The sequence below is a fragment of the Sarcophilus harrisii genome, chromosome 4 (genome assembly GCF_902635505.1).
Source record: "Sarcophilus harrisii chromosome 4, mSarHar1.11, whole genome shotgun sequence".
Classification (NCBI taxonomy): Eukaryota; Metazoa; Chordata; class Mammalia; order Dasyuromorphia; family Dasyuridae; genus Sarcophilus; species Sarcophilus harrisii.
In genome coordinates this window covers 289,729,285-289,755,199 of record NC_045429.1, presented here as the reverse complement: position 1 = coordinate 289,755,199, position 25,915 = coordinate 289,729,285, and the positions used below count along the sequence as shown (strand labels likewise).

General features: G+C 41.3%; 2 protein-coding genes across 5 annotated transcripts; one reads left to right on the top strand and one right to left on the bottom strand.

Moving 5' to 3' along the window:
* Positions 1-1,777: 1,777 nt before the first annotated feature.
* Positions 1,778-17,305, top strand: TP53 (tumor protein p53). 4 transcript variants are annotated; one of them, XM_031965445.1, is made up of 11 exons: positions 1,778-2,070; positions 11,540-11,635; positions 11,888-11,918; positions 12,033-12,236; positions 13,666-13,852; positions 13,938-14,050; positions 14,147-14,256; positions 15,067-15,203; positions 15,308-15,381; positions 16,585-16,691; positions 16,910-17,305. In XM_031965445.1, the coding sequence occupies exons 2-11, from the start codon at positions 11,568-11,570 to the stop codon at positions 16,992-16,994; spliced, it is 1,116 nt and encodes a 371-aa protein (XP_031821305.1). In that variant the 5' UTR covers positions 1,778-2,070; positions 11,540-11,567; the 3' UTR covers positions 16,995-17,305. The 4 variants fall into 4 exon arrangements, with proteins under 4 accessions (XP_031821305.1, XP_031821304.1, XP_031821303.1 ...); XM_031965444.1 differs by having other exon boundaries at positions 2,056-2,140; XM_031965443.1 differs by lacking the exon at positions 1,778-2,070 and adding an exon at positions 2,605-3,223.
* Positions 17,306-18,578: 1,273 nt separating this feature from the next.
* Positions 18,579-25,114, bottom strand: ATP1B2 (ATPase Na+/K+ transporting subunit beta 2). Its single transcript, XM_003768738.3, has 7 exons — positions 24,360-25,114; positions 22,431-22,559; positions 22,057-22,161; positions 21,742-21,947; positions 21,445-21,501; positions 20,530-20,628; positions 18,579-20,385 (listed from the first exon to the last, which is right to left on the bottom strand). Exons 1-7 carry the CDS (start codon positions 24,469-24,471, stop codon positions 20,221-20,223), a joined length of 873 nt encoding a protein of 290 aa, XP_003768786.1. The 5' UTR covers positions 24,472-25,114; the 3' UTR covers positions 18,579-20,220.
* Between the last annotated feature and the right edge of the window lie 801 nt (positions 25,115-25,915).

Below are 25,915 nucleotides of genomic sequence, written 5' to 3'. Positions count from 1 at the left end.
CTTATCTTACTCTGAGAGGATTGGAGACCATTTGGATTTGTAAATCAAAGAGGACATTTTTTTTGTGATTTTACATAATTTTACAGGGCTCACTCAGGTCATACAGAGTTCACTCTTATCAAAACCACTTTCCTGGTCACTATTTCTTAAAGAGAAGAAGGTACCTCAAATTTATGTCCAAAACCTTGACTTCTTCCTACCAAATGCAAGTGCTATAAAAGAATCACAATTTTTTTTGCCTTTCTTTGTATTCTCTTCTATTAGTATGAAATTTGATAAAAGGAAGTAATTAATTCCCCATTCCTTATCTAAAAAAAAGAGGGGGTTGAACTCCAAGATTCAACTGTAAATCTATGATGCTATTATTACTAGATGGCCTCCCATACATTTTTTTTAAGCTTTTTATTTTATTTTATTTTTTGCTGGAGCAATTGGGGTTAAGTGAGTTGCCTAGGGTTACACAACCAGGAAGTGTCTGGTCTGAGACCAAATTTAAACTCCTTCTGACTTCAGGGTTGGTGCTCTCTCCACTGTGACATTTAAATTTGGGGAACCCAAATGAAATTAGGGTTTCTGGTGGTCAGGGAGTTAAGTGAGGTCTAGTGGCACATTCGGGGCTCAAGGAATCAAATGGAGTTCCTCTGCAACCTCTTGGGATTCAGCGCAAGGGTAGAAGCTTTTGGGGACTCCCTTCCGGCAGCGCAGAGGTTCTCTGTAAAGGAATTTACAGACCTGAAAACCTAGATTGCTAAGAGGTTTATTATAGGGATTTGGGAAGTTAAGGTTAGAAATCCTGACAGAGAGGCATACAGTCTCGTTAGGGAAATAGGTGAGGGTAAAGAGAGGGTAGCGCTGGAAGAGAATATCATTCCAGCAGGCAGAGGTTTCCTTGGCACAGCAAACCTGGCATAGAGGGCATGTCAGCACCTCTGCAAAGAAATGAGTTTTTTTTCTTTTTTTTTTTATTTAATAGCCTTTTATTTACAGGATATGTGCATGGGTAACTTTACAGCGTTAACAATTGCCAAACCTCTTGTTCCAATTTTTCCCCTCTTTCCCCCCACCCCCTCCCCCAGATGGCAGGATGACCAGTAGATGTTAAATACATTAAAATATAAATTAGATACACAATAAGTATCCATGACCAAATCGTTATTTTGCTGTACAAAAAGAATCAGACTCTGAAATATTGTACAATTAGCTTGTGAAGGAAATCAAAAATGCAGGTGGGCATAAATATAGGGGTTGGGAATTCAATGTAATGGTTTTTAGTCATCTCCCAGAGTTCTTTCTCTGGGCGTAGCTGGTTCAGTTTATTACTGCTCCACTGGAAATGATTTGGTTGATCTCGTTGCTGAGGATGGCCTGGTCCATCAGAACTGGTCATCATATAGTGTTGTTGTTGACGTATATAATGATCTCCTGGTCCTGCTCAAGAAATGAGTTTTTAATTGCCTTTTTTTTTTGCCACTTTTATAAGGAGATCTTTGGCTGCAAGCGAAGCCTGCTGCCCCTCCAGATGCAGCTGGTGGGTGGAGCTGAACTGAATAGAAGATCTTGAATTGCATGGGCTGAAATTCTATTAGCTGGGGACAGAACCAACCCCACCTAGATAACAGAATGAAGCTGCTTATCTGGTTTCCCTCGGGCGGCGTCCCTCCCTGAGGCAGAGAAGATTTTCTCCTTCTGGGTGTTTTGGAGTTTCCGGGTCCCTTCTTCACTATGATCATTGTTAATTATTATTATAAGGTTGTTCTAAGTAGAATTATAACTCAAGGCGCAAAATAAAATACATGGGACTTGGAGTCTAAATCGAATAGATTGCCATAGAGACCGCTTGACCCGTCCGAGCCTACTTCCTCACCTGGAAAAGAAAGGACAATTCCTTTCCAATTGAACTGGACTCCGGGTCTCTGGGGTCCTTTCCAACTCCGGGACCAACACATGAATAATCCGCGTCGGTGCCTCCACTTGCCCTCACTCGCTATGGCGCCTGTCCGGCTTCTTGCCAACAACTTCGCTGGGGTTGCTGGGATTGGGGTTTTCCAGTAGCGTGTGCATAGGCTGGCGGTAAGTTTAGACCACTCAAAGTTTCAAGCCGCGGTCCAGAGAGCAGGTCCGGGATCCCTGGGCTCTCCAGGTAGCAGGTCGCCGCGGCGGGGGGAGGGGCGGCGCTAGGAGTCGTGCTGGTTAAATCCCAGAGTCAAAGGCGATTCTGGGAGTGGTTAGAGCGCCGGCCCCGGGATTCGGAGGCTGCAGTAATTGGAAGTCGGGATGGGGGTGAGGAGGGGCTGCAGCAGGTGAGGCGCCGAAGAGGGGGCCTCCAAGAATGGCTGTTGCGGAGCGGGAGCGCACGCTGTCTAGGGGGTCCCGTTCTAACCTGTCCGGGCCAGGACTCGGGGGCTGGCGCGCTTGGCGAATGGGCGGCCAGGCGGTCCGAATGACCCGGGAGTAGCCACTTTCGTTTAAATCAGCAGGAGCCTAAGAGTGTCGAAGGCCTGGGCTTAATGAAGGCTGCATTTCGGGGCAGGGAGAGGGAGAGCCCGCCACGTTGCCGAGCCGAGGCAGTCCCCTCCCGGAAGGGGAAAGAAGCTCTTTAGGTTACTTTCCGGCACCCTGTGAGTCCGGAGCCGAAAACAACAAGGACCAACTTTTAGGCCACGCTTTGTTTCCGAAGATGGGGAAATGCCCTGCGAATCTAGAGAATCGTTCCCTTCAGGAAACGGGCTGGGCGGGGACTGAAGGGAGCGGGATAGACTATGGCGCCCTTGGCGAGGGAGTGGGGGAGAGCAGGTCCAAATATTCTTGGATTCCGAGCCCCCAGTCACCCGCTTCTGCGGGAACCCCTGGTATCCTTGTCTTGCCCTGCGGGGTATCTTGTCTCTACATCCCTGATTGTGTTTCCTCTCTCCCGCTTACCCCCGTCTTGCATTTCCTGTTTTGGGTTAACCCAGGTTAGCTTTATGCAGGACAGACAAAAATGTACAGTAGGCAGTGATTCGACTCACGATAATGGCATATTCATCGCGTTTTCTGTGTTGGGATAGCCGGCATCTGCTTTGCTTTGTTTTAAGGGGAAGGATTCATTTTGGAAATGTTTTCTTTCGGAAATGTCTTCCCACACACTTGGACGTGCCCCTCTCCGATTAACTCAGCCTGGAGTGGACTCGACCTTTGCATTTGGGGGAGGGATCCTTTCCCTCCCTTCCCCTTTAGCTGAGTGGTACGTTCCGGGCTTCCTGGTTTGGGGATAGGAGCAAGTGTACATCAATGGAAGGGGCGGGCCTTGGAATAGAGGAGCTGAGCCTGGGGCTGAGAGCCATGCCAAAAAAAAAATACATACATACATATATATATATATATATAGATGAATCCCTGTTCTCTGTGTTTTGGGGATCCCAAAACACAGAGAACAGGGATTCATCCACATAAAAATATGGATAGCAACTTTTTTTGAATTGGAAACTGAAGGGGTGCCCATCAATCTGTATATGGCTGATTAAATTATTACTTTCAGAGAAATCTGAGAAGACTTTGATGAACTGATTTAGAGAGTTAAGTGAGCAGAGCAGAACCGGGAGAAAAAAAATGGGTTTTATTTTTCCCCCAACAAGAATTTATTTTTTTCCTACTAGGGGAAAAATAAAACCCAAACAGATGGGTGCCGGCAAATTTAGTCTCCTAAACTATCTGTTGTCATCCTGACTCAGGATTTCCATTGGTGGGAATTGCTTCTCTTAACTACACTTGGGACTAGACTCTCTGAAACTGACGTGCCAGTTTCTGTTTTAGGTTGCTCATTGAAAAATGGTGACATCTAGATCATAGGATCATTGATAGAAAGAACTTTGATTTAGCCCAATGGTTCTCAAAGTATGGTCTAAAGAATCCTGGGGATCTCTGAAACCCTTTTAGAGGATCTATAAATTCAAAAATAGTTTTTATTTCCAATATGGTAAATGTCTATAAATATAATCCAGATAAACAAAAACGCTTTGGAGAGATCCTCAATAATTTTCAATAGGGTAAATGTACTGAAAACAAAAGTTTGAGAATCACTGGTTTAGCCCCTTCATTGCTCCAGATCACATGTAGAAAATATAAATACTATAAGACCTTAGTGATGTAGTTCAAATTGCTGGAAATACAAAGAAAAGCTCCCTGTCTCCTCTCCCCCCCCGAAAAAAAAACTACCACCAAAATCTATTCTTGCTCTTAAGAACTTAATAATTTAAGAGGATGACAACCTTTTTTTATTATTATGATTATAGCTTTTTATTTACAAGATATATGCATGGATAATTTTTCAGCATTGACAGATGCAAAACCTTTTGTTCCACTTTTTCCCCTCCTTTCCCCATCCCCTCCCCAGATGGGAAGTAAACCAATACATGTTAAATATGTTCAAGTATATGTTAAATATAATATATATGTGTACATACAGTTATTTTAACATGCAAACAACTTTGTAAAAATAGGATACATTGGAGAAGGTACTAAAATTAAGGAGGATTAGGAAAAACTTGCAGAAGCCATGGCTTTACATGAGATTTGAAGAATAGGTTCCTCTTTTTAATGTTTTTATTCATTGTCAATATAATGGGCTTGAGGTGTTTAATTTATTAGTTACATAGAGTGAATTTATTAGTGATTTGGAGTGTTTTTCCATACAATTCATAGTTCATCTTTATTTTCAGAATTGCCTTTCAATACTTTTTCACTATCTGACTCATCATTATTTTAACTGCTAAGTCCAATGGCTTTTTCTCAGTCCTAGTGATGCTGAAAGCTCTCAGTAGGTTTTTATGGTTGAACATTATCTTCACCTGGATACTTCTCCTCTGTCTTCTGTTCCTACTTGTAAAACCATTTCTTTCAAGTCTCCTATGCTGAATCCCAAAGGCATCTTCCCAAGCTCTCATCACCTCAGATGTTGTAACAGCATTGCTCTCCCTACTTCAAGTCTCTTCCCCATTCCAGTCTGTCCTCTTTACAACTATTAAAGAGATCCTTAGTTTGACTTCCCTGTTTGACTTGTAATTCCTATATAATAGTATCCCAACCTCCCTGAAAAATCCTACATTATTCTTCATTTATATATGTGTGTGTGTGTGTGTGTGTGTGTGTGTGTGTGAGACAATTTTCTTCTTTCCCCCCCACTGCACTTGTAAACTCCTTTTTAGTAAAAGATATAGCCTGTGTGACTCTGGACAAGTCACTTAACCCCAATTACCACAGCCAAAAAAAAAAAAAAAGCCATTGGCAAATTAACCTGTTTAATGGAACAGCCATCCATTCTAGTGAATGAGCATTAAAGCAGATCACAACTGACACAACCTCTCATTTTACAGATAAGGAAACTGGAAAATTGAGTGACCCATCTAATGGCACAAAGTATCAAGGGCTGAGATTTGAATCCAGAGCTTTTCAACTCCAAATTGATTATTTTTCTAAAGTGAACATTGACAACAAAGATAACTGTCAGAAGGGTATTTGACAATGAGTTTAGAATTGGCATGACCTGTATACTTACTGTGTATCTAATTTATATTTTAATATATTTAACATCTACTGGTCATCTTGCCATCTGGGGGAGGGGGGTGGGGAAGAGGGGAAAAATTGGAACAAGAGGTTTGGCAGTTGTCAATGTTGTAAAATTACCCATACATATAACCTATAAATAAAAGGCTATTAAATAAAATAAAATAAAAAAATTTAAAAAAAAATTGGCATGACCTTTACCATCCTGTGGCCAGTTTGATGATGAATATTTCCAAATTTAGCTAGGCTGATATATATTATAGCTATTATATACATATAACTCACGTAGATGAAAACTTTCTAGTTTGTAACTATCTCCAGAGTTTTTGCTATGCTTTTGTTAGCTTCCATATATTCATCTCCACCTTTTGAGGAGGTGGCACTGGAGAAAAACTTCAGGGGGAAATAGTATATAATGGTATAAAATAAAGATATGGTGTTTCTCTTTTCCCCTTCCCCTTCTCTTACTCTCTACCAACAAACAATATACTACTGATGTCATCAGCAGTAGGATAAGCCTTCCAAGTATTTTCCAGTCATAGGGGTGGGTTAATATTGAATCTCTCCATACCTGCTCTCATTTCTATGGCAAAATCAGACTCTTAGCAGACAAGGAATTATTTTTGGTATTGACATCAAATTCTGCTGAAACGTTCTTTTTGAGACTTCTCTATAGCATTATTAAATAACCCTGGTTTCTCAAAGGCAATGACAGAACACAAGCTTTGGCAGGTCTTATAAAGCGGGAAACAAGTAGTGAACTTTTTTCATCAGAGCATCTCAATCACTAAGATAAAAAGATATCAAAACTTAGATTGAGATTAGGAATTTTAAAAATACTGACACTTGTAGAACATTTTAGAATTATATTGGTTTTCAAAAAAATTAAATAATCTTCCACCCTGCCTTTCCTATAAACTTCCCAGCCCATAATTGTATTGTGTGCAATAAGAGGGAGCTGGTGTCAGAGTTGGAGTTAGAAGCATTAGGTTTGAATTTTAGCTTTTAGCATTTATTAATAATTGCTCCCAAGGGCAAGTCATTTATTCTGTCTAGTGCCACCCTATCCGTTGTACATTGTAAGGACTCAGTTACTGATTATGTGTAACATATTAGTCTGTTGTCAAAGGAAGTAGCAACACATATGCTCTTTTATCCTAAAATTAATCATGCCACTCATCTCTAGAATTCCTTGTCCTTCCTTTTACACTTTTCATTTATACCTTACTTTGTGATCATCTTCATCCTCCTCTCTTTTCTTTTTAATGCTTTATTAAAAAAAAAAAAAAAGATTAACATTAATTTAAAACTTTTATGCAAAATAGAAAAAGACCAAAAAATTTTGTCATATGAACAGCAAAACACAAGAATTCAAAATATATGACAATAAATCTTCCAGAACTGTCTTTTTTTTTTTTTTTTTTTTTGCTTCCTTTTAGGTTTTCTTTTGTGTTCTTTGTTCCATATAATATTTAATTTTGCTGGACATAATATTTTTGGCTTTTTGATTGTTAATATATGGTATTCTAGGACCTTCAGTTTTTTATTGTACATGCTGATGGTTCTTGTGTAGTTCTAATAGTAGTTCTAGCATATTTGAATTTTTGTTATTGTTACTGATGCTATTGCTTGTAAAAAAAATTTTTCTTTGTTTTTCTTGAAGAGAACCATATCCATCAGAATTGATCATCATATAATCATGTTGCTGTATTTAATGATCTGGTTCTACTCATTTCACTTAGCATCAGTTCATGTAAGTCTCTCCAGGCTTCTTTGAAATAATCCTTCTGGTCGTTTCTTATAGAACATTAATATTCCATAACATCCATATTCTATAACTTATTCAGCCATTTATCCACTCAGTTTCCAATTTCTTGCCACTACAAAAAGGGCTGGCACAAACGTTTTTGTCCACGTGGATCCCTTTCCCTCCTTTAAGATCTCTTTGGACATAATTCCAAATTGCTTTCCAGAATGGCTGGATCTGTTCACAGTTCCACCAACAATGTATTAGTGTCCCAGTTTTCCCACATCCCCTCCAACATTCGTCATTATCTTTTCCTATCATCTTAGCCAATCTGAGAGGTAGTTAGTGGTATCTCTTAATTTGTATTTCTCTATTCAATTGTGATTTAGAGTACCTTCTCATATAATTAGAAATGGTTTTAATTTCTTCATCTGAAAATTGAGTATTTATATCCTTTGACCATTTATCAATTGGAGAATGGCTTGAATTCTTATAAATTTTGAGTCAATTCTCTATATATTTTAGAAATGAGACCTTTATCTCAGAACCCTTGAATGTTTTTCCAGTTTATCGCTTCCCTTCGATCTTGTCTGAATTAATTTTGTTTATATAAAAACTTTTTAATTTAATATAATCAAAATTATGTATCTGGTGTTCAGTTATGAGCTCCAGTTCTTCTTTGGACACAAATTCCTTTCTCTTTCACAGATCTAAGAGGTAAATTATGTTGTTCTAATTTATTTATCATCTCATTCTTCATTTCTAGATCATGAACCCATTTCGGCCTTATCTTGGTGTATGGGTATGGGTCAATACCTACTTTCTGCCATACTAGTTTCCAATTTTCCTAGCAGTTTTTGTCAAATAGTGAATTCTTGTCCCAAAAGCTGGGGTTTTGGTGTTTGTCAAACACTAGATTGCTATAGTCATCGATTATTTTGTCTTGTGAACCTGATCAGCTACTCTATTTCTTAGCCATTACCAAATGGTTTTTATGACCACTGCTTTCTAATATAGTTTTAGGTCTGGTAAAACTAGGCCACTTTTTTTTTTTTTTTTTTTTTTTTCAGTAATTCCCTTGAAATTCTTGACCTTCTATTCTTCCAGGTGAATTTTGTTGTTATTTTTTCTAGGTCTTAGTAAAATAGTTTCTTGGGAGTTTGATTGGTATAGCACTAAATAAATAGGCTAGTTTAGGTAGTATTGTCCTTTTTATTATACTCTTTTATCTTGGGAATGTTTTACAAAGATTGGAGATCTGGTTTCCTAGTCCAAGGAAATTAGGAAATATGTGTTGTTTGAAACAGATCTCCTGATAGCAACAAGAAATGACAAGTGACTGGCAGAGAATGTGTTGCCAGAAAAACCTAAGTGTCTAGCAGTGTGGTAACATTTAGGCAGCCACTCAACAGTCAGATAGACAGACAGAGAGCACCAGATGTTGCAATAAGTTTTAAAGGAGTTGATTCAAGAGCACTTGATATTTTTCTAATTGTTTAGATCTGATTTTATCTGTTTGGAAAGTGTTTTGTAGTTGTGTTCATAGAGTTCTGTCTTTCCCTCAGCAGATAGATTCCCAAATATTTTATACTATCAACAGTTATTTTAAATGGAATTTCTCTTTGTATCTCTTGCTGTTGGACTTTGTTGGTGATATTTTAAAATGCTGATGATTTCTGTGGATTTATTTTGTATCCTGCAACTTTGCTAAAGTTTGGAATTATTTCTCTTTCTTTCTTTCTTTCCTTCCCTGATCCTTGGTCTTCTCTTTTCCCACAGTAACTTTTCTCCTTTGCATACTCTCTCTCTTGCTCTAGAGTCCTGAGGGTGAGGTTGGAGGGATACCTCTGGCTTCACTTCACTTCTAGGCCCTTTTGGCTTAGAACCCAAAACCAAGAATTCCAACCTCTTATAAGAGCCTGCAGCCTGCAGCTATCCTGCCTAATACTGCTTCTGCACTCCTGGACCTATGCTGATTTCCTTGTCATTCATAGTTGTCTCAATAGCATAAGTGGACCTTGGCTGCTCTTATTAGCTTTCCTTTACTTTCCCAATTAGAATATTTGAGCTTGTGAATTTGAGACAGTCTTGCTTTGCTAGTTATATTCTTAGCACTTATCACTATAAAAATAGTTTTGCTATCCCAATTCAGTTTAATCAGCCTTTATTCAGTTCATTGTGCTGAGTTAAGTAGAATAGGATTAAATTTGATTTAGTTAATGAGTCATGTAGGTTATGATTTACTATAATTAACTAAATGATAATATTATTTCTGTGATTTATAGGTTAGATATATATTATTAGTATATTAATTTGTATTAAGAATTTTCTTTATTAGGCCTCCTGCCCCCCTCCCTCCTATCAATAAACTATTAGAGAATTATGCTTGGAAAAAAAACAGCTCTGTTAGCTTCTTGTTTTCTTGGAATAAATGGTTTGAACAAGCCTGTTGAAGGCCTCGTTTGATAAACTTCTTACAAAGTTCTTACAACTTGCGAAAAGCTCCAAAATCCTGCTGACAGTGTACTTGTCCCTTAGCAAGTCCTAGGAGTTCCCCAATTCTGAAAACTTGCCAATCATGAATTGTAATGTCTCCTCAGTGACCTCCCATGGTCCATTAAAGTAGCTAGCTCTTCCTGAGCAATAGAAACCTTGACTTTGAGGAAAATCTTAGATACACTTGTTTAGGGATAGCTCAGAGTTTTGCTTTAGTTGACTTTTGTTACAGATTGGATTTTTATCCAAATTTATCATAGTGTTTGCTATAAATACTTAACATGCTTTATCATTCATTAACTTCTTTACTGTATATTCATTTGTACAAATCTTCCCGTCTCTCTGAATTACTTGTGTTATTATGCCATAAGAAACGATTGTTCAGATTATCTGTTCATCTGCTACAGTAATATCCATTGGCTAGAGTTTGTTCAACTGTTGCCCAATTGATGGGTACTTACTTTGTTTCTAGCTTGTTGTTGCTAAACCCCACCCCCCCACACACACACAAAAAGCTCTTGTGTAGATATTTTGATGTATTTGGGACCTTTCTGGGACTGGGTCAAATTTAGTCACTTCACAAATAAATTTCAAATTGTTTTCCAGATCAGATGGATCAATATGTAATAAATCTGAGCATTCTAAAGCTATGGTGTTTAATTTCCTCATATCTCACATAATAATACTTTGTCTTTCTTCTCCCTGGTATACTTATTGTATGTTATTATTATCTGTGTGGTTTCTCCTATTAGTAAGTACATTATAGACGCTCCCTGATGATAGGTTTGAACTCTTATTCATTTAGACTTTGTCTACTTTGTATGTAGTAGATACCTAGTATGGAAAGCATGAATATTAAATGGGGTAGTCTCAGAGGGAAAACATTGAGACTGAAGGAAAACTGGCAATAGTTTCTTACAGAAAATTGAACATTATTCGAAGTTTGAAGGAAGCCAGGTGAACTAAAAGGCAGATATGATGAAGGAGCATTCCAAGCATGAGGGACAGCCAGGGAGTATCTGTTAGGAGAATAACAAGGAGGCAGTGTCACAGGATTGTCAAGTACCTGGAGTAGAGAAGAAAGGTTTAAGAAAACTGGAACGTAGGAAGGGCTTTAAAGGCCAAACAGGATTTTATATTTGATCCTTGACATAATAGGGAGTTTATTGAATTAATATGGTCAAGCCTGCATTTTAAGACCAATTTGATAGCTGAGTAGAAAGTGGATTGAAGTGGGAATAGATGAGACCAACCATCGTGTTATTTAGCAGTAGTATAGTTATGAGATGATGAAGATTGTACCAAGGTATCAAGAGAGAAGGGACAAATAGTAAAGAGAATGTTACAAAGGTGGAAATAACAGTACTTGACAACTGATTAGATATGGAATGTAAGAGAGTTGGAGGATGACATCTTAGTGACTGGGAGGATGGTAGTACCTCAGTGATAATGGGGAAGTTAAGAAATGGGGAGTAGGAAGGAAGGGATTGAGGGTCCAGGAATCTCTAAGCTGTTGATTGTTTCTACCCAAACATCTTTAACCTTTTAAAGAATTTATCAATACATTTTAAAGAATTTTAAAGAATGTATCAATACATTCTTTAGCTTATGATAGAGAAAGGAAGGGAGGAGGGGGAGAAGGTACAGCAACCAACCTTCTCAAAGTTGCAATGTCAGAAAACTACAGGGTACAAAAAGAACAGGTTTGGACTAATAACTTTTCTCTCCCTTCCTTTCCCCGACATCCTCCACCAGCCACAAAACTGCCTTCTTGAGGTCTACCATGGAGGAATCACTGTCAGATCTGGAGCCCCCACTGAGTCAGGAAACCTTCTCAGACCTATGGAAATTGTGAGTGAGGGGTGGAGTATGACATTCCCAACATTACCTTATCAATCATGAGTCTTTTTAATAAATGTCCCTGAGTTCTTTCTATGACTCCCTTATCATAGATGAGTTGAGTTAGAAGGGACCCTAAAGTTTCAGCCCTTTCCTTTATGTAGATGTGTGATCTTAGAGAGATGGTTAATTTGATGAAACAGTAGGAACTGTTCTGTCCACGAGGCAAAAAGTTTCAGATATTTCTTTCTTTTTGCTTTTCAGACAATGGAACAATTTACCAGATGATTTGTCGGTATGAACTTGGTACATGGAGGGAACAACAAAGGGAGGGACAGGCTGGGGGGGGGGGTGGTAAATCTGGGTTTCTCTGATTCATTTTGTGATCTCTCTCTCCATTTAACCCTAGAACATAGATGATATACAGTTTGCCTCTCCAGATAGTATAAACTGGCTGGAAAATGAGGAAGAAAATCCTGGATTTCAGGTGTCTTTGCCCCCAGTTAACCTGCCAACATCATCTACTGTTCCATCCCAAAAGGACTATCCTGGAGATTATGGTTTCAGACTTGGATTTCTACAATCTGGAACAGCCAAGTCTGTCACCTGCACGGTCAGTAGGGAATTGGGGGAGGGAGGTAAGAAGAGAAAGGAAAGGAGTGAGAGAAAAGCAGACAGAGCTTGACGAGTTCTGATAGGGTTGATCTTTGCCCTTTTATGTTCTCTCAGTTCATTACTTCCCTGACTTTTGGTAGACATAGATTCCATAGAACTGGACCCTTTGGTGGATGTGAGGGAGAGGAAATAGTGAAGAACCCTAAAGGTTTTTAGCCCTTTGACATTTGGTGATGATTTTTTAGCATTGCTTATTTAGATTGTTAAATCTTTGTGAACTCACCTTATGTCTTTGATCTGTTTCTCTCTCTCAATAGCACCAATCCTTTCACGAATTGGGACCCTTTTCTCATCTCACCTGCTCCTCCTGTGATGGGCAGGAACAGTGCTTACTGCTTTTATATCTGCCATGGTGCAGGGCTCAGCTCTGATTCTGACTAAATACTTATTGATGATGACACTTAATAATCTTGCCTTTCCTCCTAATATCATACTCATCCCACTTAGATAAATCTTGTTCTTACCTCCACTATATCATTTATTTCTGTCCTTTTCTCTCACCTGACTGTCAGAACCACTTGTTTAAACCTTCATTATATCTGGCCTAAACTATTGTAATGATAGCTTCCTTTACTATTTTTTTCACTGCAGTCTCAATCCTTCTATTATATCCTTCATATTTCACACTACTGCCAGGGGTAATTAAATCTTCAGTAAATTTCTGTCTCTATATGGCGTAAAAATCCTAGTAGTTTTGTTTTTTGTTTTTCATTCAAGACACTCTGTGATATAGGGTTCTTTGTTTTGGGTTGTTTTTGGGAGGTGGGGTGGGGTCTTTATTTTTGGTGACAAGGCACTCAAGGTCACGTGACTTGCCCAAGTTCATATAGCTAGTAAGTGTCAACTGTCTCGGCCCAGTTTGAATTCAAGTTCTCCTAAATCTAGGGCTAATGCTCCATCCACTACACCACTTAACTGCTCCTATGGCAGTTATAGCTTGTCTTTTGAGTCTTGTATTTTCTTACATGTATATAGTTTATACTCTCTCTGACAAAGCTCTTTCTCCCATACATACTAATTACTTCTGCCTTAAAACTTTTATCTATTCTTTTCTCCCTCTCTAGAATATCCTTTCTTTCTCATTTCTACCTTTAAAATCCCTGATTAAATTAAATTAATTAATTAAATGCCACCTTTTGCTTGAAGGCATCCTTTGATTGTTCTTTATTCCTATGGATTCTCACATCTCTTTTATGCTACTCTTCACCTTGTAGTACATTGTGTCTTTTCAAACTGCAAACTCTATGAGGGCAGGGACTGTCTTTCTTGTTTTAGATTCTTGCATGTAGGGATAGGAATCACTCAGTAAATATTTAATGGGAACTGACCAAGACCTTTACTCTACTATACTCTGGCTTTCTCCACAGTACTCCCCTGAACTAAACAAGCTATTTTGCCAGCTGGCCAAGACCTGCCCTGTCCAGCTGTGGGTCACTTCACCACCACCTGCTGGTGCCCGAGTCCGTGCTATGGCTATTTATAAGAAGTCAGAACATATGACTGAGGTGGTTAAGCGCTGTCCCCACCATGAAAGATGTACTGAGCACAAAGATGGTGAGAACAAAAGTACCCCAACATGGGAGTGGAGGAGGAACCAGCTTCTCTCATCCTAACACTTTTTGCCATCTGCCCTATATAGCCTTGGCACCCCCACAGCACCTGATTCGAGTGGAAGGAAACCTACGGGCCGAATACCTTAGTGATCTCACCACCAAGCGACAGAGTGTGTCCGTCCCTTATGAGTCCCCAGAGGTGTGTTTGAGGGCCCCGGGGTGTCCAGGGAGAGGGACACTTAGCAATGGCAGCCTGTTGAGTTACTGAGCAGATAATGGGTCTTCTCACTTTCAGGTTGGGTGTGATTATACTACAGTCCATTACAACTATATGTGCAACAGTTCCTGCATGGGAGGCATGAACCGGCGTCCAATCCTCACTATCATAACTCTAGAAGACTCCAGGTGATGTCTGACCCCATAGGTTCTTCCCAGTCAGAGAATCCCAGATATCTTTTTCTCCTTCTTTTGTGTCTATATCTTCTCAGTCTTTAGAGTCCAGCTATCAATTCCATTCTCCCTGTGACATATGTCCCTCAAAATTAACTCCTTCCCACCCAGCTCAGTTATCATCTCATCATCTTTAAGTTAGGAATAATTCATTCCACAAATGTTTCTTAGCACTTTGCTCAAATTATTCCTTGTGTTCAAGTTAGTTGTATACCTATCTAATCTGTTTCCATCCCAAAATTAAATCGTAAGTTTCTTGAGTCTGTCTTGAGTCTTGTTTTTTCTTTGTATCCCCATTGCCTGCCATGTACCTTGTACATAAATGCTTAATTAATGTTTATTGAACTGAATTAGGAAAAAATTAGCTTTTACTAATTCCCTTTTGAGCTCATGATAATATCCATTTCAGCAGCATTAAAAGTTAAAGTACAGTCTTAAACCCTCATTAGTGCAGTGTTAAACCTTAGGGGACTTTGGAGACATCCTATATTTGAACTTTGTCATAAAATAAAATTTTTTTATATAAAATATATATAAAACTTTTTTTATAAGTTCCTAACTTTCCAGAATTCCTCCCCATCCACACCAATACATTTATCCACTCAAATTTCCTCTTCACTTTTCTATCACATTCCACCTCCAATTTCTCTGACCTGTGTCTGTTTCCTTATTTGAGAGTAGGGACATAGAAAGAGGGGAGAAGAGAGGACAAAAGTAAAGAAAATTAGGCTGACATGAATATTTTTCTACCCCCCTCTTTCTTAGTGGTCAGCTTCTTGGACGTCGGAGCTTTGAAGTACGTGTATGTGCCTGTCCTGGAAGAGACCGACGAACTGAAGAGGAAAATTTCCGGAAGAAGGGAGGTCACAATCCACAGCCATCCTCTGAGAGCAATAAACGTGGTATGAGTAGAGAAGAAATTTCATTGGAACAGACTGGGGGTTGAGGAAACAAGCTGATAAAATGGGAGTCCACTTGTTTACCCCCTTTTTTCCATGTCTTCCAGCATTGCCTACAACTCCTAGCAGCACTCCCAAGACTAAAAAGAAGTTAATGGATGGAGAATATTTCACCCTCCAGGTATGATAAATTAGATGTGTTTCTAGGCAGAACCCTTTTCCCTTTTCCAGGTCAGAATATTAGAATATTAGGTGACCTAGAATGGGACCGTGTCATTACTGTCCAGGAATGGTGGGACTTAAATGAGAATCTTGGAGTAGCTCTGTTTCTTGGCCCCTTTCCCCTTTCTTGGTCTTAATCCTATCAATAAGTGTTCATGTAGCATAAAAATGTTGCAATGAGGAAACTTATTTGAATGATCAACCCAGCTCTGACACTTACTAATTGGCAAGTCATTTAATTCCTTTGAACTACAGTATCTTCATCCTTAAAATAGTTGTTCTACATGAGTGGGTCCAGGGGAAAGCTTTGTAAACCCTTAGATTTTAGATTGTTTATAAAGCCAGCACTGAGATTGGTTTTTCCTCTTTCCTCTCTGTATATTGCCTGCAGTTAGAACATAGGGCCACCAGGTGGTGCTTGTAACTCTAACCTTGCTACAATACTATCCATGCTTTTCCCTTTTTCATAAAATATAGCACTTTATAGATAGTCATCTCATGTAAATGCATTTTTGGAGGCTATTTCTTTCACCATAAGGTGAAACTGCAACTAGAGATACCAGTCAATGAAAGTGACAGAACATCAGGAAATAAAAGGTTTAGCTGGCAGCATTCAATGTGAAGGGAATTTAAGCTGTTTCTCTAACAAATAGCTTTTTGGGAGAGAAGGGAATGCCTCTCATTAATTCTTAATCATCTTCAAGTCTAAGCTACAGGTTACAAAGACTTGCAAGATTTTTTTGTTAATTCATCCTGATTCTGTAAACTTCTACAACTTGACTTAGCACATTCAGCTCCATTTCCTCAACCATGATCTTTGCCTTACCAAATTTGTTGGGGAAGAGAGCCCTGGAGTGGCTCGAAACAAAAAAAAAAAATCAAAAACCAAACTGATAATTTGTGGAAGTATTTTTCTATATAAACCACTTTTTTTTCCTAATCAGAAGTATGTAACTTTCTATTCAAAGAAGAGAAATATTACCCATTCTAAAAGGCATTTTTGTCCACGGCTGGAACTTGAGCGTTTTTAGCTCATTTTTAGCATTCTTTTTACCAAGTGGAACGGGAACATGATGGTTACAAAATCTACCTTTTTGTGCCTAGAATAGAGTTTAAAGTATTCTAATATCATCTTCACTTCTAACCCTCTACAAACTCCTAGATTCGAGGTCGACACCGCTACGAGCTACTTCGAGAGCTGAATGAAGCCTTGGAACTAAAAGAAGCTCATAGTGGGAAAGACCCTGAAGGGAACTGTCCCCACCGCAGGTGAATGTCCCAACAATGCAGGAGGTTCTCACCACAATTCATGCCTTGGAAATCAGGGCAAATATATTGATATTTTCCTAATAAATCCCATTCCCCCTTTCCAAGCATTTAGGAATATAGTTTTGAACCTTGTATGTTCCCTTAGAGTTAGCCTCTCTATCCAATCTAGTTGAGTACAGAATGAGCTTTTTTCCGACTTCTCTACTTTTTTCCTGCAGTCAATTGAAGTCCAAGAGAGGAGATTCTACCCCCTGTCAAGGCAAAAGACTTTTGGTGAAAAGTGAAGTTGCTGACTCTGACTGAGGCTTCGTAGCATCCCCAAGACGCTTTGTAACCTTTCTTCACTTCCCAATCTTAAAATTCCCAAAACCTCTTTTCCAACTTCTCTAATCTCTTGAATATCAAACTTTTCTGTTCAGTTCATGACCTTGCTCCTACAATTAGGAAGAACTGAGAACAGAAACAGCATTTTATTTCCGTTCTGCAATATTTCTTTTTCCATTTTGACATCTGGAATAAAATATAAGCCCAGGAGTTAGTTTTTATTTTCCCCAACCCCTTTTTTTAAATCTTTTTTACATAATTTCTTATTTTCAAATAAAGAGTTAATGCTAGTTGTCCATCTGATATTTAAATTGCTAGGGGCCTCTGGGGGGAGCAGGTGCTGTTAATAGAGGAACAAACAAAAAAAATGGGAGGAGGTGGGGTTTTAAGGGGAAGGGAACAAGCTCCAGGAGTGAAACAAAGCACGGAGACTGGGTCAGTTTGTGGGCTGCATGACAATGAGGGGGCCATCTTATTTGCACCCTTCCCTCCCCCCCCCCCCCCCAAGTCCTATTTTACAAGTCTAGGTCCTCCCCAGGAGGGCAAGACTAGAATTCAGGCTTTTGCCCTTTCTGCTTCCCTTCATCTGCCTTTCCTCAAGGATTATGGGATTTAAGGATCCAATTTAGCAAATCTAGGCAGCTAGGGTGGCCATCTGCTCCCCAGGAGAGTGGGGGATGGGAACAATGGAGCAGAGTTGGACTGTTGAAAGGCTTCTGGGGGTGGGGGGGGTTCTGTCCTAATGTACCCACAGTATAGGGGCAGCTGAGGTGAGAGCTGGGAACTAGGATGGGGGGCGGGGGAAATCTGGCATCTCTTCAAGCTGGGCCGAGTGCCAGGCGATTAGATGAATTGAAGCTTTAAACTCTGCCAGGAAAACCTTTAAAAAGACTTTTGGGGATTGGAGGGCAAAATTGGTTTAGGGGAAACCTCATTCTATGTTCAACTTTGACAGTTAGGGAAGAAGTTAAGAAGTTAGGGAAGTTATCCAGTTTACTAGTCCCCAAATTGCACCTTCTTAAGGGAGGTACCTCTGTGTTTCTGAACCTACTGAATTTACCGTCACTGAACACATTGAACACACATTTGGTCCTCTGGATTCTCCTACAGGAGAATCTGACCTTAAATTTTAGAACTTGCCAGGAAAATTAAAGCCAAATGGCTGAAACTGTACAGAGCCCACCAGTACCTTTGTTGAATTTGTCACTTAAGTCTTTTAAATCTTTTAAATCTTAAGACAAGACTGTACTTCCTTTACCTTTCAGGATTCAGCCTCATAGGACTTTGGCTATAACTTCCATGTTCTTTCACGAGTGTTATTGTTTTGGAACTACAGTTAAAAATGTTTATCCTTCTGATACATATACATGCATATACACTACAGATTATTTCACCAATACTGCCTATATTGAGGGATTCTGCAAAGGACAACTATGTGCCACAAAGCAAGATGTCAAGTACCAGTGGGCTAGATAATAAGAACTGGCCCTAGATAAACAATAGACCTTAACCTACCTATCCCATTTCTCCCATAAAAACACAGAAAAAGATACAAGACACAAGTTGGGTAATATATATATATGTATATATATGCATATAATCTGCATTGTACTTTTATCTTACAGTAGATCTGACAGGCATTAAATAACTGCGGAGATAGACTTCTGGAGGAGGTAAAGGGAAATGGCACAGAGGTGGGTGAGAGAATTTAGCTATGTTTTGAAACATTTATCTCATTTAAACTAACTCTGAGATAATATACATTTTACAGACAAGGAAATGGGAGGCTCAAAAGATTAATAACTATGGCCATGGGCAAATTTATTAATTATTAGGCAGGATTTTAACTCGGGCCTTGTGTAGGATTAAGAAAAAAAGTTAACCTCAAGGAAGAAGAGAGTGCAGCATTAATAGGGAAGAATTAGATTTGGAATGGAAGGCAAAATTATTAAAACCCGATTTAAAAATACTTCTGAACAGGGGTTTCTAAACATGGTAATTGCAGGCCTAAAAAAGGGGGCATGAAGGAGGGGGAGCCATTTTCAAATTGAGAAAGGAATTTTAAATGTTGAATGGAAAAGGAGTATTAATTAGCTAATTATTTGCTAAAAGCTAGGGAGGAGGGAGGGGATAGGCAAAGAATGTGGCATATTATCATGACCAGATGAGGTTTCCAAGGTGGCAATCTGGGGACAAAGCCAGTTCAAGATGGCCACTCAAAACACTAGAAAAATGGAGCAATGGTGGCATAGAAAAATGAGAGTGGGAAAAATATTCAAGAGAAATGTTTAAGGAAATTATGCAAAGATAAAATTGACTCCAAAAAGTCTTTTGGAGTAACAGACACTAGGTTATGGAGAGGATTGGAAGAGAGGGACAAAATTTGTGAATTTTTAACCAAAAAAATAGCATCCATATTCTTAAAGACCCTCCTTTAAAGCCCACAGAAGAGAGCCCCCATCTTTTCAGCTCAAACATCTGCCTTATGGGGAAGGGAGTCAGGAATCGTTAGAACAATGAGACCTAGAAAGGGAAATTTAAAGGCTTCGGTGTGGGTGTGGGAAATGGATGAAGGAAAAAAGTTGGATAAATCTCAACCCAAAAATCGCCCATCTAACAGCTTTGGTGAGGAGAGCAAATGGGAAAGGAATTAGTAAATTAGGAAGGAAGGGCCCAGGATAAACAGGTTCCCAAATTTATCTTTTATCACTAAGCAGGAAGTAAGGGAAAGGGGAGATGGGTTTGAAATTAAGAGTAAGTGACTCTTCTAACAGCTCTCTTACTATCACTACCAGGGAAGCCATGAATATTATTGAGAGACCATTTGTTGGGTTCACAGAAATAAAGAAAAAGGAGGAAATTGGGGGCAATTATAGGAATATTCCATCAGTAACCATAAAAATACCTGCAAGGTATTAGAAACAAACTTGTAAGTAAAGGGGAAAAGATGACAGCCCTGCTCTAAAACCTCTCCCATAGCTACAGGGCAAGTAGGTATTTTTCCAGGGACTCAAAATGGCTATCACCCTTCAGGAATGGGAGTTGAGAAAAAGTGTAAATTAAATCATAGCTCAGTTACCTTTGGGGTAAGGAAAGGGCTGGGAAGGGGCAGGGAAAAAGACTTCAGGCAGAGGAGGAAGCATCCAGAAAGCACATTCCATAAAGCACAGGAAGAGAGGGGAGAGGGAAGGGTGTGCGAGTAAATTCAGGTCTTTATTATTTGGAGTTTGAAAGCTACTCGGCCAGCAAACTTGTCCCGCTCATCATTGGTGGCAATATTGACTGCATTAATGCGGCATTCAACATTTACTTCCACATTGCGGGTCACATTCATGAACTTGACAGCCACCAGAGGTTGTGTATAATTCACCTGTGAAGTATAAAGAAATGGGTGACAGAACCATAACATAACATTCAACCCCAAGAAAATCCAATTTCCTTTTAGGAAACTAACCACCCTTTCCCCTTTAAGGGGGGAAATCCCAGATCTTACTCCAACCTCCACTGAACTTACATGAAACTTCTTGCCATAGTAGGGAAAATACATCAGGTCAATGTTGCCATTGGCAGGAAACATAGTGAAGTCACCAAGATTTTTGGCATCCTCATTCCGCTGAATGAATGACAGGGGATGGTATTATTAAGAGATGAAATGAAACATAGGGATAATAAGCCCACTGGACTACAATTTTTAAAATGCTCTAAACCACTATTGTGAAATTCCTTGAGGTAATAAGTGTCAGCTTTTTGATGTAACCTGTTCTTTTTTCTCTTATCTTTTTTCTATCTGTGCCTAGTCTCCCCTATCAGAAGCCTTAATAATAATTGGACTGGGAGTCCATCTGTTAGACTGAGGTAGCTTCCATTCCAGTGGGGTGGGAACCAACTACCTACCCTCTCTACTCACTCCTAGAGTTCTTACCCCCTCCTCCGGGACCAGTTTCTGGAGCAGTCAAAAAAAAGAATAAAGATTGTGTGAGGGCAAATTAGCAGAGTATGGGGAAGTGAAAGGGAAAGGCAGAAGAAGCAGTCCCTAAGTAAACAGGTGTGGATAGAATCCATTATCTACTTGGTGGCTAAGAGAAAGACATAGGGTAGGGAGGGGCAGGAAAAGAATGAAGAGAAAGAGAAAAGGTTAGTGATGTTAATAATAAGTCAAGGCTTTAGGAAGGGAGTCTCTACTGAATAGGAAGCTTCTTTCTATAGATAGCACCACGAACTATTCTAATCAATTTAACAAATATGGAAGCACCTTAGGGTCCAGGATAACTTGAGGAGGATCTAAGATTCCCCCTTCAGTCTAGCTCACTAGCTTCTCTTACCCCCTTATCCCTGTAGTTTCGGGGCCTCTGAGAGAAAAGAAAAGAGAAAGATGAATGATAGGAAGCATAAAAAGGGCAGGGACAACTTAGAAGTTACCAAATCTCACCTTCCCTGCACAGGTAACATTCATAGTCTGATTGGCTCCTGCATAGAAGTTGATAACCTGTAAAGAACAAGGAGAGGTAATGTCAGGTATTCCCTAGTTCCTAATCTTCCACATCCACCACCACATACATATCCCTTCCCCAAAGCCCCCATTTTCTTTTGGGGAGCCAAGTAACCAAGAAACCACTATTCCCATTAATTCCAGGGCAAAGGAAATGAAAAGTATTAGCTGTTCTGAAACTGGTGAGAATTGTTCTTTTTCTTCCACCCCACCACTACTCAAGCCCAATTGTAGTACCCGGTTCATCTTGATAAAGATGCAGGGCTGGCCAGTGCTGTAGCCATAGTGGGTAGGATCGTTAAGGCCTGAACAGTCACCCAGCTGTGTCCGGTTGAACTGACAAGCCCGTTTGGGATAGTTGAGAACCCCATTGTCTGGTTGTTCATAATAGTGCCCTGGGCGGCAGACATCATTCTTCTGGGCCTGGATCGAGTCATTGTAGGCTGTAGGAGTAGAGAAAGCTGTGAACCCAGATGTCTCCTCTCTCTTCCCATCCCAGCCCACTTTTGTCTCTTCCCTCAAGTACTTGAGCACCTAAAACCCCACACTCACGCTCTAGAAATTTGTCAAGTATCTGTACATGCTCGTTCCAGCTGCTGCTATCACTGAGGTTGACCAAAACCTCAAGATTCTCTGTCTTAGGACGGATCATCAGGCCTGAAGGAGGGATAGATAAGGAACGCAGAGAACATAAGATAGAGCAATTTAGCTAAGGGAAATCTGGTAGTTCTGGTAGGGGCTGAAGGAAGTCACTTCTAAAAACAAGGATCTTCATGGGCCTGTAACTACTCAGTACATCAATTTCTAATGGAGTGAGGAATTAATGTGGTTAGGCTCAATTCTTTACAATGGCTTTCAAGGGATTCCCGAGATGGGCGATTAAGTGGGTAGCCTAACCCTGGGTGGGAAAAAGAAAATTTGCTTACCCGGTGTTGCAAGCTGGTCCTGGTATGTGGGAATGTGGTCTGAAACTGTCTGTAGCATGACCCACATGGTGAGGGTGAACATAGCAGTTAGAAACACATAGAAGACGAGGTAGAAGAGGATGATGAAGGCTATAAAGGAAAAGGAAGAGTTAATAGACTAATGTTGGAAGAGACCTCAAAGGTCACCCAAGACATAAGAATCTGGCACCAGCCCCCGACTCCCTGCTGTACTCAGCTCTGCTCTTCCTCCTTCACTGCTGGCTTTCAGATCCAGCAACAAAATCACACACCCCCTCCTCCACACACACACCACCCCACCAGTTTCCCAACATGAAGCACAAACTAATATTACGTAAAAGATTATGGTGGACAACCTGAGAGTCCATAACTCTAGGGAGGACCTAGAGACCCATGAACTCAGCTCCTGCAAAATGCTGACTACTTGTTGACTGACACCTTTGCTGCCACCACAACAACCCTATGGGGAAAGTACAGCCATCTTGCTGGAGCACAAGTACAAGCTCAGAAAAGCTTCCTTCAAAAAGAAAGGCAAGAGTTGTGTACAGTTCTGAGGATGGCACACAAGCAGGTTTGTGTGTGATTATCTTGCAACTTTTCCCATGAACTACCACTCCAGGCCACAACTGTAAAAAAAAAAAATACTCAAGAGCGTTGCTGTTAGCCTTACACAACTCCCAACACAAACAACCAAAAACGCTCCTCCTGTCCCACCCTCACTCCTCAGTCGCACCTTGATTTCAACAATTTCACCTATACCCAAAGAAAAAACAGTGCTTGGGCACCAATTAGTGATTAATGATGACACAATATCACTGGTAGTTGGGTTTTTACTAGCCCCAAACTATAATTATGCAAAATGGCATACTCATTACTGCTAGACAACCTCACAGGATGTAAGCCTCTCCCCTAAACCTCCCCAAACCACACAATCAATCCTTCCCGTTGATAACTACAGAGGTAATAACTCTACCCTCCCAAGTCTATCCAGATTCCACAACTGTATTGAGTCAAATAATTTCACAATCACCCTACTCACAAGAGGCAACAAGAGCTCATCTACTCACTTTCTTGGAGCATTAAACCCAAGATCTAGATTCCAAATTGCTCTCACCCAGAGGAAAAAGGGAAATTTAACACCAAAGGTGATACCACTTGATTTACGACTGCAGTTTCAAGCACCCCGAGTGATGTGAATATCCCACCATTGAATGACCCACCACCTCAAATCCCATGATCCAGACTCAACTGCCACTTCCTAAAGACCAGATTTAAGAATCACAGGCAGTTCAACTCTTAACCCTGATCCCCCACTTTCCAACTGTAGGGAAAGATCAACCCCATCACTAAATCCTGACAAAGAACTCTGCACCCCAAGTGGGACCAGCGTGTGCTCTGGGTCCTGCCTGCTCATGAATACTTGGGAATCATAGAGCGGAGCTCCATCTAAAACAAAGATTGTGTACATACAGATGGTAACAGGCGAGTGTGCCGAGCCGGGTAGGGGTAGAAAGGAGAGAAAAGCATTTCAGAAGGTAGGAATCCAGTGAGGAAAAGGGAACGTGTGAACGCTGGGGACCCCAGCTTGTGGGGGGCTGCATGGGGGTTGGGAAGGCAGCCGTGACCTACTTTCTCCACCTCCGCAGCAGCCGGGAAGATTAGAAAGCCCAGAGCCACAGCGGGGGAAAAACTGGATGCAGGGTCCCGAGCGGGGAGCAGGTTGGCCAGCCTGATCAGGGATCCCTCTGCAGCCCCCAATCCAATCCCCTCCTCCCCACTGGGCCAGGAAAGCAGGCGCTTTTCCTCGTCTCTTCCGGACCCCTCCATTCTCGGGGACGCAGGTGTCCGGCTCACCCCTCCCTCGTTGGTTCTACCTTCGGAGACCCAGACCCCTGACCCCCAGCCTCGTACCCCAGCTGCTCCCGGTACGGCCCATGAACTCGTGAGTCCGCGGATTCCACACGAACTCTTTCCACTGCTCCCACACCTGTCCGCCGGTCCTCTTGTCCTTTTCCGTGACCATGTCGGCGGCTCTGGGGCCGGGGGCTAGGGAGGCCTGGAGAAGGGGAGAAGCGACGCGGCGGGGCGCTTAGCACAAGGGGGGGCCTTCAGGACAGCCGACGTGCGGCGAGCTGGGGAGACCCCCACGGAGCCGGTCTCGCCCGGCCGCAAGCTTCGCGTTGGGTTCCCGGGCGCGATGCCCTGCGCAGGGAGCGGCTGGACCAGCGGACTCAGCGGAGATGGAGGAAAAAGCCGCTAGGAACGGGACCCGGAGCCCCAAAAAGGGGGTGCAGCCGGCGTGCAGCGAATGGAGCAAAGCCCAAAGCGGGGATTGCAGCGACGCCCCCCAAAAGCGGCCCAGGGCAGAGAAGCAACAGTAGGTGTGAAGCAAGCGGCCCGACGAGGACGCAGGGAGAGCCGGCGTGCGAAGCGCCGCGCAGCGGGGAAGAAGGACCCCCGAAATCTGTAGTCAGAGCCGTGGGAGGCGCAGGCAGCAGGGGCGACGATGCACAGAGCGAGAGGCGGGCAGAGGCGGAGCTCGCGGATGCTGCGGCGGCAGGGCACGGGGAAGGGGGCTGCAGGCGAGCACTTGGGGCAGGGGTCGCAGGCGCAGCTTCTCGCCAGTGCGGGAATTGGGGCTGCGGCGGCTGCTCTATATACCAGGTAGCTTGAGGAGGGTGGGGGAAGGCCCGCCCCCTTTCCTCCCCCAGAGGCTCCACCTCCTAGGCTATGGCCGGGCCAGCCTCATGCAAATGCAAATGCAAATGTGAAGCCACGCCCCTTCGGGCTGGTCGGGGGCAGGGCTGTTCTGTTCTGAATATTAGTATTGTTATCATCATCTTTGCCACCATCTTCATCATTTCTCCGGTCCCGTTCCCCGCCTTCCCCCATGGCTTCCCTGGGACACAGAAGATGTCAACGGGGTCAGCGATAAGGGAGTTCCACTTGAGGATGCTAGTCCCGCAGCTACCAATTTCATTTCTGAGCCCTTTTGTGGGTTCCCAGGACTATAAACGTATTTCGTGTGGGACCCTGCTAAACTTTTGGAGGAAAGTGGGGAGATAAGGGAAAGGTTGTTAAAGTGGAAAGGTCATTCTTAGGGCAAGGAAACAAAAACTGCAAAAATGCTCAAAAAGAAAGCTTTCGTATAGATGCTCAAATAGAGGAAGGAAAAGAGAAACAAAAAGACAGTGAAAGACGGGAAGGAAAAACTAAAAACTAGAAAAAGAAAATCGGAGATTTGGCATCCATATCAAATAAGGTAGTCAGCGGAATTAACAAAACAAAAACAAAATCCTAGAGTTGGGGAGAAAGTGAAAGGAATGAGAGCTTTCTTGCTCCTTCTTGGAGATGGACTACTACATCTTCTTTTTTAAGTCCCTGGCTTACTCCATTTTAAAACTGTAAATAGAGGAATTCATAGTCTTTTACATTTAGTTCCAGTAACAACTTCTCTTCTTAATTTC